The sequence below is a fragment of the Tenrec ecaudatus genome, chromosome 1, assembly GCF_050624435.1.
Source record: "Tenrec ecaudatus isolate mTenEca1 chromosome 1, mTenEca1.hap1, whole genome shotgun sequence".
NCBI lineage: Eukaryota > Metazoa > Chordata > Mammalia > Afrosoricida > Tenrecidae > Tenrec > Tenrec ecaudatus.
The window spans coordinates 55,703,281-55,721,965 of record NC_134530.1 but is presented as its reverse complement, the minus strand read 5'-3'; the positions used below and the strand labels follow the sequence as shown (position 1 = coordinate 55,721,965).

The window sequence follows — 18,685 nt, the reverse complement described above, 5'->3', positions numbered from 1 at the left end:
GAATGGGTAGCAGAGAGTGACAGAAAAGAACGGAGGTTCTTAGCCGACAGCTTCAGCTTCTGCGCCCCAGCCCCAAGTGTGGACTTTCTGGATCAGAGCTGGGCCATTCCCGAGCCCTCTGCAGGAAGCAGCACCTTTGCACCTGTGTAGAGGGCCTGCAAGCACGCTGGTCAGGTTTGCAGTGCTCAAACTGTGGGGGAGCAGGCCCAGCTGAAGGAGTCCGTGTGACCGCCATGGGCCTGCCGGGGTGTCACCAAGAAGGGAAATGGTAAAACTGATTCCACAAAATAGCGGACCAGAAACCATTTCTTTCCAAACGCATTTATTTCCCAGAGTCCAAATCTTCCTGCCAGCAGCCTCGATGGAGATTCAGCTTAAGCCTCAAACTCAAACTCAAAGTACTGTGGGTCGAAGTAGTGGATGCGGACATAACCATCTTCCCCGCCGCTGCTGTAGCTGGAGAGAGAGAACCAGGGGCTAGTCAGATGGCTGCCCTTGGAGAGGGGGCCTTGGGGCAAGAGCATAAAGAGGGGCTAGAGGGACGGAGAAGCAGGCTCATAGAAGGCCTCGGTGCAGAGGTCCTACCTCTTGCCATCAGGGTGGAAGGCCACACTGTTGATAGGGCCAAAGTGACCCTTGATTCTTCCAAACTCCTCTTCAAAGGCCAAATGGAAGAACCTGGGAGAGAAAGCAACAATTCACTGGGCACCTCCTTCCTCGTCACTTCTGAGGTACGATCCCCCCCACACAAAGGGGAGGCAAGAAGAAGCAGATGAAGCGGGGCCATGTGGACAAGAAGTGGTGAAGGTGAAGATGGTGTCAGGAGAGGCCAGAGCAAACTGTCTACCCGGATGCACAGCCCACACGGTTTATGATGTGCTAGGCAATGCTCTAAGAGGTCAGCACGTCTTAGCTCCTTCCTTTAACCCGGAGCTGGGCATTATAATTGTCTGACCTAGAGCCATACAATTTGACTAGGGCTTTCAGAGTGAAGCAGAGCGTCTGCTTCTAATAGCCCACTCCACGCCTTTCAAAGAAGGGCCAAAGATTTGGCTGTCCTTCCTGTGCCCGGTGGCTTGGATGCTAACCCACAGGTCCATGTGCACCCAGCAGCGGCTTCGTAAGAGAAAGAGGCGGCGGCCTGCTCCCACGACGTGGGCAGCCTGGAAACCTCCGGGCTGCTCCCCATCCAGCAGGCTCACTATGGGTAGGAGTCACTGGCAGTGGGTTTGGGTGTTTTTTGGTCCTAGCGGCCATGGAAACATATCCCATGAGGTTTCCCTTTGGAAGAGTGCCCCCAGTGCCTTACCTGGCTTCAAACTTGCCAATCCTGGTGGAGGTTGTGGTGACATCCATGGCTTCCTGACCACCACCGAGCACCACCTGAAGGGCAGAAAGAACTCTAGACCCGCCCCACGGGCAGCCACGTCCGTCTGCTCTTTACTTCCCTCGCCAGCAGCTTCAACCCTCCGGCAGACTGGCGGATTCTCTAGCCAGCTCCTGCTTTTCCCTGGGGGACTCAGCCTTATTCCTTCCACTTGGGGGTGCTCCCCTCAGCCTGATACCACCTCCCTTCAGGGCGCCTGGCCTAACAAGCAACTAGACCCTGGGCTCCCAAATGCATGTGGCCGTTTCTGAAAGATTGCCCAGTGCCCCTGTGGCACACAGAGCTTTGTACTGTAGCCATCATCCTGGCGGGAGTCTAGCTATCTGCTTCCGCCATCCTTCTGGTGATTCCCACCCACCCCCGCCGCCAGGGGGCGGTATCGCCCACTTTGGGAAGCACTGATTTAGATGCTAGCCGTCTTCCTGTAGCAGATAACCAAGGTGAGGGCCCTACGTGGTCATAGTTGGGAGAAAGGGCAGCTGAGTTGACAGGACGCTCTGTCCGGAAAGTCTTCTGGTGTTGGAGGGTCGTGGAGTCAAAGAGCTGGAGAGAGAGCAGAGAGAAATGTGTAAAAGGTGCCTTCCGAGGGGTGGAAGAGGTGGGTGGGAGCAAGCCCAGCCGACCCCTCGTCCAGGCTCACCTTGGATGTGTTGTCCTTGGATGCGGTGACGAACATGGTCATGTCCCTGGATAGCTGGATGTCATTGATTTGTCTGGAGTGCTCCTTCACATTCACTAGCACCTCTCCAGACTGGGGGGAGAGGGAGGAAGCGCCATGGGCCTGGTCACCCCCTGAAGTTCATCCAGGGCCCTCCACTGCCTCTTGTCCCAGTAGGGGCAGGGGAAACCTGGGCTGGGACTACCAAGCATGTCCCAACCCACATGTGCTCCCGCCCCCTTCCCTGGGCCCAAGGCCAGGCCACTCAGGACTGGGGCAGATGTGCTCATGGTCCAGAATCTATATTCTGACGGTACAACTGTTTCCACCTGTCCCTTCCTTCAACAGGGAGCTCCTGGCCAGCTACTATTTGCCAAGCCTTGTGCTAAGCACCTCCCATCTGACTCCATCCACTCTTCCCTATCCGTGGGTGGTACAACTGCAAAGGTAGAAACTCAGGTCCACCCAAATGGGGTGACTTCCTGGAGACCACATAGAGAACCAAAACTCCTCTTTTTTGAGGAGGTGTGAAATTGGGTATTTGTTTTCAAAGAAAAATTCCCACTTAAAAGTTTTACATGAACTTGTCCATCCTGCCGTATTCTCTATCAACGAGCTGTGTGTGTGTTTTCTAGATCAGGTTCCCACCTGACCGGTTCACCATGTCTACACAAGTCAATGTCGTTCACCGAGTGCTGGCGTTGTTTTCTGTACTCTCATTCCCTGTCCCTGGCCATTCTCCACCCGGTCTTGTCTCTGCTTTAGAACAGGACTGTTGCCTCATGGAGCCCTGTGGTGGTGCCATGGGTTACATGCTGGTCTGATTACCACAAGGTCAGCAGTTCGAAACCAGCCACACGGAGGGAGTTCAGAAAAAACAAGGCTATTTAGTCCCATGAAGAGTTAGTCTTGGAAACCTACACAAGGGTCTAGCTTGCCATCTGGGGTGGGTATGAGTTGGAATCGACTCCATGGCAGTTGAGATGCGTTTGTTTGGTTTGGGTTCATGGCTGGAGCTCACAGCCTGTTCACTCTGGGGTCTCGGTCAGGGTCATCTTTCTTTGGTCTCCCAAAGGGCGACTTCATCTCAGAAGCTTCCTTCTCAGGACGAATAGGACAACTCCCTCCACAGGGCAGCACAGCGAGGAGCATTTTGGAGGCAGCCCTCACAGCTCTGTGACCTTGGACAAGTACTTGTCTGGGCCTCGATCTCTATCCATAAAATGGGGTTAATAAAACTCCCTTTCTTGGGGTCACAGGGCAGACCCTGGGGTTGTGGTTCACCTGGCTTTATTGTGCCAGGCACCTGCTTGCACTCTGTACCCTTCTGCTGGATAACTGAATTCTGCTGATGGAGTAAGCGCTGAGAAACCTGGTCCGACCTTAATTGCTTCTGCCCCTCCTGCAGAAAGAAGGCCCTTTCTTCTCTCCGGGCAGTGGTCCGAGGGAAGGAGGGTCTTTCACTCAGCGTTCCAGGGCCTGTGCACCGGCCTTGCAGGCAGGCCCACCTGGGCCACAAGGGACCCCACCTCTTGCCAACATTATTCACCTCTATGCTGGTGGTTTCTGCTCCCGTCCCTCGTGGGCCACTCTCAGTGCTTGCCCCGAAGTCCGGACACCCATGTCAGACACCTGAGACTCACCCTCTCCTCATTCTCCCTACTCAATCCCCACCAAACCCACGGTCCTGAACAGAAAGGCCCCTTAGCTTTCCAAGGCACCCCCCCACACCTCCCTCTACCGTCATGGAAGCCGACACCCGTGGAGTGGCTTTTGCCTATAGAATGGTTGGCCGGTTGGAACCACCGCCCTTTGGGTTTGCAGCCCAGCCCCTAACCACTGTGCCACTTAGGCTGGTCGACGATAGCCGGTGAAACTCGCATGCGTTCCCCTCCCGCCTCCCCATCCCCGACTTCCTCCTAATCATCGGAGGCTTGTCGACTGACTGGTGTATAGACCAGGATTCGTCATGGTTTTCCTTCTCACAATGGTGATATGAAATATTATCTTTCAGGGGGAACCAATTACAAGGATCTACATGTGACCTCCTCCCTGGGGGACGGACAACAGAAAAGTGGGTGAAGGGAGACGTCGGACAGGGAAAGATATGACAAAATAATCATTTATAAATTATCAAGGTTTCATGAGGGATGGGAGAGCAGGAAGGGAGGGGGGAAAAGGAGGCCCTGATGCCAGGGGCTTAAGTAGAGAGCAAATGTTTTGAGAATGATGAGGGCAATGAATGTACAAATGTGATTTATACAACAGATGTATGTATGGTGATAAGAGTTACATGATTCCCTAATAAAACGATTAAAAATATATTTATCTTTCTAAGATTGACTGAGTTCGCTAAGCATACTGTCTTGTCCCTGTCCTGCTCTTGCAGTGTAAAGAGCTGCCGCTGTCCCGTCTAGCCAAGAAGCAACCAAGCCCACATGGAAGCAGCACACCAGTTTGTGTGCTTATGAGGTATCGATGGCATCAGGTTTCAGGCATCAAAGACTCCAAACAAAACAAAACAAAATCTATCAAAGGGAATGAGGGGGAGGGCAGAGTGGAGAACCAAAGCCCATCAGTAGTCAATTGGACACCCCCTGCCTGAAGAGCCACGAGGAAGAGGGGAGCCAGTCAGGGTGCAGTATAGCACTGATGAAACACAGAACTTCCTCTAGTTATTTAATGCTTCCCCCCACACGCACTATCATGACCCCAATTCTACCTGACAAAGCCGGCTAGACCATGCCTGGTCTTGGCAAAATGGACTCCATTTTGAATCCAGTGCCTTCAGCTTGGCTTTCAGAATTCACCTCTCATAGACCTCCCTTTCACTGACCTCCCTCTCTCACTGATCTCCCCCTCCCCTGCCGGCTCCTCCAGGAGCCAGAATGTTTTCTGAAGATAAGCACACTCCACTCTACCCATCCTTGGCATATAGATAAGGTCAAAGACCTTCTCCTTTCTGAAGCACCTGTGTGCACAGACCTTCCCCAGTTTGGATCCTTCCCAGCTGTGCCTGCCAGCAGGAGTATAAAGATGCAGCCCAAATTTCCCAAAGTGCGGTTTCAAAGGCTCAATCCCCTGAGTTGCTGAATCCGCCCACAAGTCTCCCAATAAAGCCTGCTTCTAAATTTTGCCGATTGGATCTTTGGTTGTTTCGTGTCCCAAAATTCCTTACATACCAGAGCATGCACACTGGTACAGATCAGAGCTGGAAACACAGAGACTCCATGACAGATAAACCCTCAGGACCAACAAGGGGAGCTGCGACACTAAAAGGGAAGGGAAGGGGGGGGAGTAAGAGGGATGGATCACAATGATCGTCAGATGGTCCCCCTCCCAGGGGCATGGACAGCAGAAAAGTGGGTAAAGGGAGACAGCAGTTGGTGGAAAACATGAAAAAAGAATAATTTATAAATTATCAAGGGGGTATGGGGGAGGAAAGGGAGGGAAAAATGAGCTAATACCAAGGGCTCAAGTAGAAAGAAAATGTTTAGGAAAAGATGATGACAACATATGTACAGAGGTATTTGACAAAATGGATATATATGTATAGTACGGATTGTGATGAGCTGTAAGAGCCCCCAATTAAAAAAAAAAGTTGTTGCTGTCTTTTACTGATGCATAAAATTCCACAGTATGATTGCCCCAGCGCGCTTTTGTCCATTCCTTCTTCTGTAGTCAGGGGTTGGCTGTTTCCATGTGTTTGCTACTGTGGAAATGGCTGCCATAAGCATGCGTGTACACATGTTGTATCTGTCCGTGTTGTACTGTTTATTCCTATAGCGTATACAGGCTCTTGCTTCTATTCATTCACGTGCCCCTAAAGCTCTCTTGGCTCTGCCCAGTGCTCCACTGCATCCCCGGGCCACTCTCCAAACTAGTCCACAAAAGCATTCTTAGGAGAAATTCTCATCACCGATACAACCCTTTCTCATCACCCATTCCCAACCATCTAGAGGAGAATCAAGACCCCCAACTTCCTGACACTCAGTTCACATCCAACCACAGGCCACCTGCCCCAATACCACCGGCCCTGGACTCCCTCCATGCACCCCCAACCCACCAGCCCTGTGACAGCTCCCCTTCCTTCCAGCATGAGGCACCTTTTACTCTTCACGACTTAAGCCGCACGCCACCCACTGTGTGAAGAGGTATCGAGAGCTCATGGTGGCTCACTTCATGACTGGACACACACACAAGCTGTTCAGAAGTCGGTCACCCACTGGGGCAGGAACCAGGGTCCAGGTCTGATTCACATGTGCTCCTAGGGCACGTCGTGGTGGAAGGAAGACGCTCACCTGTGTCCCGAGCACGTCTACTTCACCTGAGGGGATTTTTACCAACCAGCAGGCTCAGGGAAGTTCTGCCACTTGCCCGAGATCTCACGGGTAGAAGTGGATGGAATCGCTATTGGAGACCAGCCCTGGCTCTTCCCCACTGTGGCAGTTTGTCTCAGGAAAGGCGTCCCTCTGGCGGACCCAGCCCTACGTGGTGGCCCTTACCTTGGCGCTGTACTGGTTGAGCTCTCCGCTCTCGTGGCCAGCGATGATGCACTCCCCCAGAGGGCCCCACACCGCGCTGGTGATCTTAGAGTCGCTGCAAGGGATCTTCATGTATGGCTCGTTGCTGTCTGGGGGGTGGCGCACGTCAGACTCCAGGCTCTGGAGCTGCCCGCCTTTCACCTTAAGCCCAGCCCCATCCCTTACCGATCTGGCTCGGGTCCCGAAGGTCGAAGAAGCTCACAAAGCACTGGTAGCCCATCTGCTTGTCCGTGGAGAACATGATGATATTGCCCCCAAAGTCAAAGCCACAGGTCCGGACAGCTGAATTGGTCTTGAGAAGGGCCAGCTGCTTTCCTGGGGACCAGCAGAGTATGGGCTACCCCCGGCCCCAGGCCATCGGAGAAGACACTTCCTACACACCTGCCTGGCATCAAGCGCTACCATTTCTCTTCTGATCCATCCCTGTCCTGGTCCTTGACTGCAAGGTATGCAGCTGGCTCCCTCTCAGAAAAGACTCGCTCTCACTTTTCTGTGTGGTCCTAGTACCCAGTAAATATTCACTAATGAAGCCGTTTACAGGCTTCCCTGTCTTTGGTCACCACTGTAAGGCATGCTGCCTGAACTTGGCAAAAGCAAATAGCCTACCACTTTCCTTGCTCCAATGCCTGCAGAGCCTGCTAAGTACGCTACTGAGACTGCACTCCAGCCCTGTTCGGCTCTGGCCTATCACCTACCCAGCCTCATCTAGCTCCTGCTCAACTGAAGCGAGATCAGATGACTTAGACTAGACGCTTGCTCTACTTTCATTCCTACATCAGCCAAAGTGATGACCTTTTGTCACCCTTCAAGACCCAGCTCATATGACATGACGAGTCATGGGAAACCCTCCCTGACTACTCTCACCCCCACTCCAGGCAGCCAGCTGTCCCTTCAGCCTCCCAAGTCCTCTTGGCTTCCTCCACCAGCTTTGATCTTACTGCAGCACCTCTTTGACCACCTGTCTTCCGTACTCTTCAGTGGTCCCTCATTCCCTAGACTGTGGACCGTCTTGGGATCTTTCCCTAGAACCTCTTCCTTAAAGAGGCGCGCTGTAGATCACCCACCTTTGCTGGAGAAGAAAGCAAAGGGCCCAGGCTTACCTGTTTCACAGTCCCAAAGGCGACAGCTATTGTCAGCGGAGCCTGTAAGGACATGCTTGGTGTCCCCTGAAGCGGGGATTAAGGAAACAACCCAAGTTCACTGGAGCTTCTACTCTTGGGAGGTCAGCTGAATTACTTTCACCTTCAGCTCCCAACAGCCTTTCTTCCTCCTCCTGACCTCCAAGCATTTTAAGCATCTCATCCACAACCAGAAGTTTCCCCCACTGTTCCCTCAACCAGGGAAGAGACTCAGGGGGAGCGACCATTCTCTAGAGCTCCAAGAGCATCCTGAAACACCAGCCCACTCAGCAGCCTCTCCGCTGCAGGCAGACCCTGGGAGCATGGACTCAGACCTTGGACTCAGCGTAACAATAAGGATACAGTCTGCGTCCACACACCACACGGCTCCAGTGTGGCCTGTGTAGGTGCCCAGCCTCTCGCCATTCACGGAGTACCAAACGTTGACTATCTGGAGGAATGAAAAGATAGGATGCTAACTTCCCAGGGAGGCCCTCAGTCGCCTCTACAACCTACAGCCTACCCAACCTAGAGGGGTGGGAGGTTTACAAGAGTGTCCTCTCTGGTCATTGCTCCAGCTGACATAGTCCCAGATCTTCAGGAGAATAAAAGTTTAAGCTGAGTTCTAGTTCACTCAGCAAAGGGAAAGCTTATGCTCCAGTCCCCAGTGCCATTATGTCACTGTTATCTCAAATAGAGCACTTCTCCCCTCGGCCCTTGTTTTTCCAGCTGTAGCGTGGCCTCCACAATCACGCTCCCTTCAAAGGGCACCTGGGAGGCGCCAATGAAATGACATCTAAGGAGTTTAGTCACGATGCTACTGGGCGCCTGGTCACGACTCAAATCTGTCTGGGGTGAGAGCCCCACTTTTAAGCACTTGTGTGAACTTTCTCTTTGTGGAGGTGCTTCAGACGCCAGTACAGGAGGAGCTTTTCAGGAACACCGAGGCGCTGTCTCTCAGGGAGGCACTGGGGGTGGGAGTGGGTTCGAACCGCCTACTCCTGGATAAAAGCCCCGTGCTTAACCATTGCACTCCCACCCCACGATATCCCCGAGTCCCTCAAGACGAGGATCGGCTTTCCTCTCGGGGCGCTGGGCTACTCCTCTCCCCAGGCCCGGGCTCGGCCCCTGCCGACGCCCTCCGCGTGGTCCCGCCCGCGGCCCGGGGCTGCCGCTCACAGGGTCCTTGGCCACCGTGAAGAGGAGGTCTCCCTCGCGGTTGTACTTGATCTGCGTAATGGAGCGCTCGTGGCCCTGCAACAGGATCGGCTTCTGTGGAGACGGGACGCGAGGGTCAGCAGCCCGAATCGGACCCCTGCCCCAGCCCGGGACCTCCGACCCGACCCCCGACCCAATGGAACTCACCATGCCGGCGGTGACGCGAGGAGGCCGGGGGCTTGAGCGGGACCGGAAGAGGCCCTTGACGCAACTTCCGGATTGTAGGCTCCGCCCCCTCCGTTCCAGGAAGTGGGAGCGGCGTTGCCATGGCGGCGTCTTTCGGTACGTTACGGGTCCCGCCCCTCTAGGGGCTTCCCGACCTTCCCCCCCGCCCCCCCCCCCATCCCCCGCATTTCCCACTTCACCTCCTTCCTGCAATCCTTTGGCCCACTACCATCCCCGGCCCCAGCCCCTGGGCGGACCCCCTTTCGGGCTCGGCCCTCCAGCCAATCACATGCGAGAGAGGACCCCCCTCCCCGTCCCCGGGGGTCGGGCCCGGCGGGCGGCCGGCCGGGGCGGGCCGAGTGACCTGAGCCTCCATCCAGGGCAGGTGTTGGCCCTGGTGTTGGTGGCCGCTCTGTGGGGCGGCACGCAGCCGCTGCTGAAGCGGGCCTCCGCCGGCCTGCAACACGTTCATGAGCGCACGTGGGTCCAGCAATTGCTGCGGGAGATGAAGACCCTCTTCTTGAATACTGAGGTGCGTCCCTGAACAGCCGGCCTCTGCAGGGGGGCCGCTAAGGACTTGATCTCTGGGTTCAAACAAGTTTGGCACCAGAGTCCTGGCCCTGCCACTCATTCACTCGGTGCTCCAGGCCTGGGGCTCTCTTGTCCTGCCTCAGCCTCGCTTTCATAGACTGCAAAGTGGGGATCATCCTAAGACTCGCCATGCCCCACTTTCTAGGGCATTGAGAGGATTGAGTGCAAGGAGACACGTGAATGATTTCGCAGCCCAGTTCATGGCTGCTATTATTCTGTTTCTTATTCTCCAACAGACCTTTCCCAGAGGGAGGGCTTGGGGGCCACAAACTGGGGAGAGAAGGGTAAAGAGGGTGAACTGCTTCTGACTCCAGGGTAGCCGGTCTAAGCTAGTGATCACAAGGAGACATGGACACAACCACCTCTCCCAGCGAAGGGCTCACTCGGGAAGGTACAGGTGAAATGGTCTGTGAATTTTAGAAGAGGAGGAGGTGACAATTGCTAGGAAGGATGGGAACTAACTGCACTAAAGGAGACGGCCTTCCTGGGCAAGAGCCTGAAGCTCAGTCAGGAATTGTTTCCTGCTTTGCCCTGGAAAGGTCCCCTCCCTCCAAGGAAAGCCATCCCGGAAGCTCCAAGAAGCCAGTGCTGCCCGGGCTAGCACACTTACTGCAACTTTCTCTTGTTTCTAGTACCTGATACCCTTCCTCCTTAACCAGTGCGGCTCCCTTCTCTACTACCTCACCTTGGCGTCCACAGGTGGGTCTGAGTTTGGACAGGTCCTGCTTAGGGGCAGCGGCCACCCCACCCCATCCACCAGGGAGAGTTGTTTTGGGGAAGGAGCGGGAAAGCACTCCTTCTCTGGTACCCTTTGCACCCCCTTCTCTCAGCAGCAGGGCCACAGTGAGCTGGTTTGGGGGTGCTGGCGTGAAGCCTGGCCATCTTGTGCAGCAGCATAGGAGGAAGTTTCGGCTTGAGCCAAGTACTGGCCTTGACACTCTTGTGTCCACTGTATGCTACCTTGACCTTGAACAGGGCCTTCATGTGATCTGCTTCATAGCAGTGTTGGGGTGGCAATTAATCATGTTTGAGAAATATCTAGCAGAGTGCTGGCACACAGGAGCTCAAAAAATAGATATTTCCTTTCCAACACCCCGTTAACTGGCCTCTGTTGCATCAGACATGGTGCTAATCTTACACATGTTCCTATTTTTCATGTTTAATATGTTTAACAAGACACTTTACTTGTTTACATGTATAGTTCTGTGACCTTATGGTCAACATGCTTTGTTTTGTTTTGGCCAACATGTTTTGTAACATCCCCATTCCCCATTTCCAAATGTCCCCATCACCCTCCTCGCCCTTCTGCTAACCAATAAGAAACTGTGGTTGCGATCCTTTGCTGCTTCCGGGTAATTTGGAGCCGTGGCGTATTGGCTACACCTTCGGTTGCTAAGTGCAAGGTCAGCAGTTTGAATACTCCAGCCCCTCTGAGGGAAAAGACAAAGTTTTCTAGTCCCCTAAAGAGGTACAGCCCCCGAAACTCACAGGGCAGTTCTATTCTGTCTTTTGGGTCACTGTGAATAGATATCAAGTCGCTGTCAGTCAGTGAGAAAGTTTCTGTGGACGGGATCATACAATATTGTTCGGCTTTTTGTGGCTGGTTTACCTCACTTAGCATGTTTTCAAGGTTCATCCATACCATAGCATGTATATAAACTTACATTCCATCATACTGCACTGTGACCCTGTGACGTAGACGTGACTGCTCCACTCAGAGACGAGGCTGCAAACTTGGGGGCAGTAATTTCACCCAGTCCCACAGGTCAGTGCAGACCCTGAAGGTGCACATCACCTCCTTTCACTGTCTTGCACTTGGCTCTGAGAAGCCCCCTGCAGTGCTGCACTGGTTTTGCCACCCTTGGAGTCTCACCCAGGGCCCTTGGAGACCGGAGGGGGCTCTGGGCCCCCAAGCGCATTTGGGAACCCCGCAACGGTTATGAGAGAGCAAGGAGATCGGCCAACCTGCTGGACTCACTCTGCTGCCAACGATTCAGGCTTTGCCCTTTTCCTAGAAGGTCATTTGCAGAACGTTTGGAAAGCCCTGGCTGCATGCGCTCCCGGGAATTCTTGGGCTCTGTGAAGCCGGATATGAAGACCTCATCCTCATCTTCACACCCGGTGGTTGGAGTCCTGAGAAACCATTGAACTTGAAGTCGGGGACTGGAGGCCTAAGCTTTGCTGCAACTCTCCCAGAAAGTGAAGGCATGGCTCCTCCCTTAGGGTGCCGTCTCAATGAAACCGCGAGTTTTCTGCCTGGTGTTGTTATGTGCCTTTGAGTCTATTTAGACTCGTAGTGGCAGCCCTGTTTCTGACAGAAGGAGCACTGCTCGGCCCTGTGCCCTCCTCTCAGTCAGCGACATGTGTGGGCCCATTTCCTTGAGGGTCTTCCTCTCCCCTGTTCTCTGTTTGATCACGCCATCTTCCCCAGGGACGGTGCTCTCCTGATCACACGTCCCAGTGCGGGAGACCAAGTCTCACCCGCCTCACTTTGAAGGAGCAGTCGGGCTGCCCTCTTCCAAGGCCGACTAGCTTGTCCTTCTGGCTGGGCACGTTGTGGTGCCTAGGAAGGCATTTTTGAAAAACAATTTTTAAAAAAACAAAGAAAGGCATTTTGGGCCCCTCGGTGATTCTGCTCGTTCTGCCGGCACAGATCTGACCCTGGCCGTGCCCATCTGTAACTCTCTGGCCGTTGTCTTCACGCTGATTGTTGGAAAGGTACTTGGAGAAGATGTCGGTGGAAGACGTAAGTGACGCCACTGTGAGGGCGGGAAGCAGCTTGGGCTCTCAGAGACCCTCATTAGCTCCTTTGCAGAGCCCGCTGGGTAAGGAGGACAGGCTGCGAGCTGAAGGGTTGGCAGGCAGGGAGAGGGCCTTCCCGTCCTGCCCGGTTACTCCTGCAGTCTGTAAGGTAGGGCGGAAAGAAAGAAGGCAAAGGCAGGAAATAGTTTTAAAGGTTTATTACAGAGCTCCCAGTTGGGCCCAGGGAAGTCATGCTGCCAGGGAGGGAGGGGAGTAGATAAAAAGGGACAGGAGCATCCTGAACTCCCAGGTGAGGTTCCTGGGTCCCCAGTTGAGGGCCTGCAAAGTTCTGCAGCCTGGGACTGAGGGGAAGGCAGTTGAGGAATTTTCCACTGTGGTTTGGGTAGTTGGTAACACAGTAGCCATGTCACAATGCTCTCTGGAACTGCCACCCAGCCGCGTCTGGGCTTCAAAGGCCATCACCAGGAGCTGGTGTGCACCCTTGCGCACCGTCAGGGTCTTGCTCCACTTGCCTGCCCACCAGTTCCCGTTTCTGCCTAACACAGGTCGGCCTCCAGCTCTCCTACTTCCCCGTGGCCCTCCGGGCCTTTTCTTTCCTCTGGGCAGGATGGGTCAGGAACAGAGGTTGGGGATGGATTTGGGGCCAGGCTCACAGCTCCCTGACCTCTGCTCCCCAACCTCTGCATGGGACCTCTGCACGGTATCCCCACAGGAGCCGCTGCAGGCCTGGTGCTCACCGTGACCGGGATCACACTGTGCATCGCCAGCTCAGTGAGCAAGACCCAGGGGCCACCGGCGACCCTCTGAGTGGTGGAGCCCACATCCAGCTCTGCTGTCTCCAGAAAGGCCCTGGCCCAGTGCTTCCACCTGAGCCTCAGCTTCCCGCTCTCAACCGCTACCTCATGGATCACTCAGAACAGAGCGACAGGGTTCTGGGACCTCCAGGTGCTGGTCAGCTGCTAGGCCTTGGCAGCAGGACCGCCCTCTCCCCTGCAGCAGCTCCCGCTGCCCCCCCCCCCTTTTACTAGGAAGGGGCTTCAAAGAGTTTGTGGGAAAATGCAACTGAAGATGGCCCTTTCCGAACTTGTTGGAAGTGCTCGTCTCGGGCTGAGCTGGGCCAGCTGTGACAGGTGGCAGTGCCCCTGCTCCCGGAGAGGGCACTGCAGACTTGGAGCCAGCAATGCACGCCGGTGCACATCAGGGGAAGGTGGGAGAGGAGCTGTCCCTTGCCCTCACCTGTCCCACTTAGGATGGGGGCAGCATCACTCACCTCCCAGCCCAGTGCCCGGCCAGGGACCTGTGGGGCTTTCAATAAATGTGAGTGAGTGAGTGAGTGTTCTGTCATGGTGGCCAGTCTGCTCCCCAGGGTGCAGCCTCCTTTCTTGGGCCAGAGAAGCCTTTGTGGGGAGCTGGGTTTAAGAGCCGAGGAAGAGGGGGTATGAGGGCCGAAGTGGCTGCAACCAGCCCTGTGTGCCCAGGGCTGCTGGTGGCTCTGGAGTGCTGGTCCCAGAGCAGACCCCGGCCTCTGTCTCTGCCCCTGCCCTTCCCACCATCCAAGCTGCCCCCTGCAGTCCCACCCCCACCCCTGGCCACCCAGCCCCAGCCATTCGCCTCCCCAGCCTGCCCTGCAGTGAGCTCTGCAGGAACGGAGAGACAAGGCCCAGAGTCTGGCCCCCAGCAATGCGGGCATTGCTCACTTATGGGGGGGGGGGGGGCTCAGGTAAGCCCTCCTCCCTGCCAGGCTCACCCAGCCAAGGGCCTCTCTGTCTGGGGGGGTCTTCATCACAGCTGCTGCTTCCTGCCCCTCTCTCCTCCCCCCTCGCTGGCTCCCTCCCTGGGTGGGAAGACCCAGGCACTCCTATGACTCCTGCCTTGGGAGGCCACTTTGATCAATGGCCAGGCTTCCTTCCCAGCCCCTCCCCTGCTTGAAGGCCCCTTTTGGTTTTCGCATTAACCTCACCACGTGCTTCTTTAAATGTGCCAAGTCCCTGCGAGGACAAGGGACCGGACAGCAAATGGGGGATTCATTGTGCCCACAGACCTCCCATACAACAGCAGAGACTGCCTTGTGTCCCTGTCCCAGGGGGCCTGAGAAGGGCTGGGGCCCCCCCGCGAGCCCCCACCTGAGGAACATGAGGAAAGGGCTTGTTGGCTTCTTGGCGGAGGAACCTCCTGGGCTCTGGCAAGGAAGCAGATGGCGGGCTCCTTTGGTGTGGCGGGGCTGCCTGCCCTGGGGAGGGGGGAGGACACAGCTTAGGCCTGGGTGCTGGCTGCTCTTACAGCCTCTCCTCCCAGTGCTGCTTCAGCATGTCCGCTGCCCGAGGGCCCACCCGTCTCCCGGACCTGCATGCTTCCTTGCTCTCCCTGCCCAGCACACTGCCCTTATCCAAGGACAGAGTGGCTGAGGAAAGGCACCTGGCTTCTTTCTTGGGAGGACAGGGCCTGGCATGGGACGGGAAGCCACTAAGTTTCCTTGACCCTGCTCTGCCACTTAAGTCAGTTCTCTCACCCGGCATGCAGCCTGGCAAGGAGGAGGTCGGGCCAGCAACTGTGTCCTGAGGCCCTTCATAGAGCTGGTGAGCTGGCTCAGACATGGCAGGTGGCACCGCTTGAAGGGGGCACCTCTGAGCAGTTTCTATTGGCCGCAGTTTCCACTGCCAGCTGCGAAAAGATCAGGTGAAAGTCATGTTTAGAGTCTCCACAGGTCAAGGCGAGTCGTTTGGGTGGTTCTATGGGCTAAACACAACTAACTGCTCACGGAGAGGTCAGTGGTTCAAACCCACCAGCTGCTCCTCTTCCCGAGAAAGATGAGGTTGGATTATGCTGGATCAAACTTGATACTTGGTCAGTTGACTTCTCTAGTGACCCAGTATGAATTTGTTGCAAGTATTCTTTGTTTATTGTCTGACAAACGTGCCTTCCCTGGCTTTTTAAATATTGATGGTGGTCTTTTCTTTCTTACTCACTATTTGCATTTATATCTTTGTATATTATTTTATTCTTAATACTTAATTTTGCTTGTTTTTGTTTTTCATTGTTGGGTTTCCCAGTTTGTGACGCACAGGAGTAGATGTGTAGAGATAATAACTGATACAGGGTGTATAGGGGATGTAGGGTGAGAGGGAGGGTGAGGGGATTTGGGGAGCAAACAATGTATGCAGGAGTGGGGAGGGAGGGAGCACCAGAATTGTGACTATACAACTCATTTTAAAAGCGATGGAACCATGGAAGTATATGATATGTGAGCACTATATGAAGACAACCAAAGTCTGACCAATGGTAACCGTAGGTTAAGGGCAAAGAGCTACTGTGGGGCGCTGAGTCGATGCCGCCGTGGTGGAAGGCTGTACAGCAGGAAGAGAGCATCATCAGTGCCGCTGCGTTACACAGGCAGAAGTCGTGCAACTGGAGAATGTTCTGTTGTCTATACTTTTGCCACAATTAGGAAAAAATTACATGAATAACAGTGTCTACAAGGAAGAAGAAAATGTTCTGGAATTGAATATGATGACAATTGTACAACTCTTCTCGGTACGATTGAATTATCAGAGTGTATGCTCTCTGGATAAAGTGCAAATCTGTGAAGAAAGAAAGACGAGGCCGTCCGCTCCCAGAAAGACATTCAGCTCGGAGGTTTGCAGGGTCCGGAAGGCGGAGAGTGAGGGGAGTGGGACAAGGGCTGGTGGGCAACCTGCCTCGTAATATTTGGCAGACCGAGGCATCTGGCCATTGGCGCCTCAGGGCCAGTCAGCTAGGCTCTGCCCTGGCCCAGGCTGGGCCACCAGGAGCGCTCCCCGTGGGGACTTGGGACCTCCCCACTCCCTGACTGGCTCACAGCCATGCTCTGCAGCGTGGCTTTCGTGGTCAAGCGCTTCACCACTGTGTCCCAGTTCTCACAGGCAGCCTGGGACAGCTTCAGGCTGGAAAAACAGCAGTGTGGTAAGAGGAGCCGCAAGCCTCCCAGAATGTCAGGGGAGCAGGGCCTGGCTTGAGGACCCTGCTTTGGTCCATCTCACCCACCATGTAATCCTGACAGTGACCAGGGGCTCCTGGAGCAAAGCTGTCCTCGGCTTCTTGGTCTCACTCCCACAGACCCCTGCTTCCTGACACCAGCACCCACTGGAATAGCAGGGCCACCTGCCCGAGCCACCGTGCAAGGGCCCCATCACATGGGGGGTGAGTCCCAGGAGGTGAGCCCCCAGGTCAGCAGAAATGGGGGCCTCTGGGTAGGAGGGGATCAGTCTGGGAGTGTAGTGAAGGGAAAAGGGGCCGGACCGTGAGGATGGGGAGGAGAGGACACATGAGGTGACCAAAGGGCACTTGTTCCTCCCTAGTCATGACTGTTTGTTTTTAAAATAATTTTATTGGGGGCTCACCCAGCTCTAATCACAATCCATCCATCCATGTGTCAAGCATGTTTTTATATTTGTTGCCATCATCATTTTTAAAGCATTTTCTTTCTACTTGAGCCCTTGCTATCAGCTCCTCATTCCCCCCCCCCCAAGAACCCTTGATAATTTATCAGGTTCTTTTTTATGTCTTACACTAACCGATAGCTCCCTTCACCCACTTTATATTGTCCCTCCCCCAGGAAGGGCATAATATGTAGATCATTGTGATCATTTGCCCCTTCCTCCCCCCACCTTCCCTTTCCCCTCATTATTGGTCCTGAGGGGTTTATCTGCCCTGGATTCCCTGTGTTTCCAGCTCTTATCGTACAGTGCACGTGCTCTCTCTCATCTAGCCGGATTTGTCAGGTAGAACTGGGTCACGATGGTGGGATCATCTCTCTTCCCTGTGTCTCACAGCTGTGGCTTTCTTTGGAGGCCATGGCCCGGAAGTAGAGTGAAAGGTACAAGGGCTAGTGGGATGGTGGATTCCGTCAAGGAGTCACCCCTGGGTGAGGGGGGCGGGGGCGCAGCTCACCCCTTGTCCATTGCTCGGCAGCGGCTGCTCTCTTGGTGTCATAGCCTTTCATGTGAGAGAGGCCGAGCAGGATGGAACTACCTTTGGTCCTTTGTCTTCTGCTGGAGCTGGACCTTGCGTCTGGTTCCTTGATCTTTTGAGTTGCCTGCGGATCCCAGGTGCTGTCAGCAGACTACTAGTGGTGGGTTCATTTGGCCGATCTCTCCATCCACCAGCCTGCTTCCTGGTTCATCAGCTTCCCTAAGTCCTAAGCCTGATGAGCTGTGGGAGCCTTGCTTGATAGAAATCTCTTTCTAGATACAACACATGGAGCCCTGGGGATGTAGTGGGGATGTATCGCGCTGTTCTCCGCAGCATTGGCAGTTCGAAACCAACAGCAGCTCCGCAGGAGAGAGACTGGGCTTTCTGCAAACACTCTCGAAAGCCCCCCAGGAGTGGCTCGGGTCAGCATGGCCTCGATGGCAGGCAGCGGGGGGCAGGGGGGGGGTTGACATACAATACATACAAGCATCACTGGCTTTGCTCTGTGGAGAAGCCAATCATACCATCCAGGGTCTTGACCCTGGTATCCAAAAAGGGCAAGAGCTGCTTCCAGAGGGGCATGGGACACAGCCTCCCAGGACACACTGGGGGGCTTCTTGCCTAGAACCTTCTCCCCAGGGGGCTACTAGCTGCAAGAAGAGTTGGGTGACAGGCCAGGCTGGTAGCTGCCAGTGTGGGGCTGGGGCTCAGCTCAGCAGGGCTCCCTGCCCATTGGCACAGCCGGCCGCCTCAAGCTGGCAACATGCTAGCTCTCAAACCTGCTGCATGTCAGGCACACACCACCATTCCCAAGACTCGGGAGAAACGAGTTCCCGCAGCGTTGTCTACCCCGAGGCTGCCCTCCGTCCGGAGACGGGTAAGGCTTATCTCCCTTTGCTCGGAGCCTCAGAAGTCACTTTCCCAAGAGCACACAGGGACTGACAGCCCAGACGCGAAGTCACTCTACCTTCGACACCTTCCCCTCCTTCCTCTCTTCGCTACAGGGAGAGCTTGGAGGCCTGGCTGGAGTTGAAGCTCAAATACGCAGATTCTTCTCTCCCCTTGAGAGCCAGCCCTACCCTGCTGGGAGGCCCTATGGCTCTCTTCTAAGGAGAGCGCCCAAACTCCTAGGCAGGGCGTCCGTGTTGACCTAGGGTCTCCAAGACTGCAACTCTTTGGGGGAGTAGAAAGCCTCTTCTTTCTCCTGTGAAGTGGTTGGTGGTTTCGAACTTCTGACCCTGCAGTTAGCAACTGAACACATGACCACTACCCCCCAGGGCTGCTCGGCAGGAGA

The 18,685-nt window shown here is 54.9% G+C and overlaps 2 protein-coding genes across 2 annotated transcripts; one reads left to right on the top strand and one right to left on the bottom strand.

The window, feature by feature from the left end:
• Positions 1–305: 305 nt before the first annotated feature.
• EIF3I (eukaryotic translation initiation factor 3 subunit I) lies at positions 306–9,235 on the bottom strand. The gene is made up of 11 exons (XM_075553536.1): positions 9,073–9,235; positions 8,887–8,979; positions 8,071–8,158; positions 7,690–7,755; positions 6,755–6,904; positions 6,551–6,678; positions 2,028–2,138; positions 1,841–1,930; positions 1,310–1,383; positions 586–678; positions 306–456 (listed from the first exon to the last, which is right to left on the bottom strand). The coding sequence occupies exons 1-11, from the start codon at positions 9,073–9,075 to the stop codon at positions 375–377; spliced, it is 978 nt and encodes a 325-aa protein (XP_075409651.1). The 5' UTR covers positions 9,076–9,235; the 3' UTR covers positions 306–374.
• On the top strand, positions 9,152–15,545 carry TMEM234 (transmembrane protein 234). The gene is made up of 5 exons (XM_075553546.1): positions 9,152–9,207; positions 9,471–9,622; positions 10,314–10,380; positions 12,335–12,427; positions 13,157–15,545. Exons 1-5 carry the CDS (start codon positions 9,192–9,194, stop codon positions 13,249–13,251), a joined length of 423 nt encoding a protein of 140 aa, XP_075409661.1. The 5' UTR covers positions 9,152–9,191; the 3' UTR covers positions 13,252–15,545.
• Positions 15,546–18,685: the final 3,140 nt, after the last annotated feature.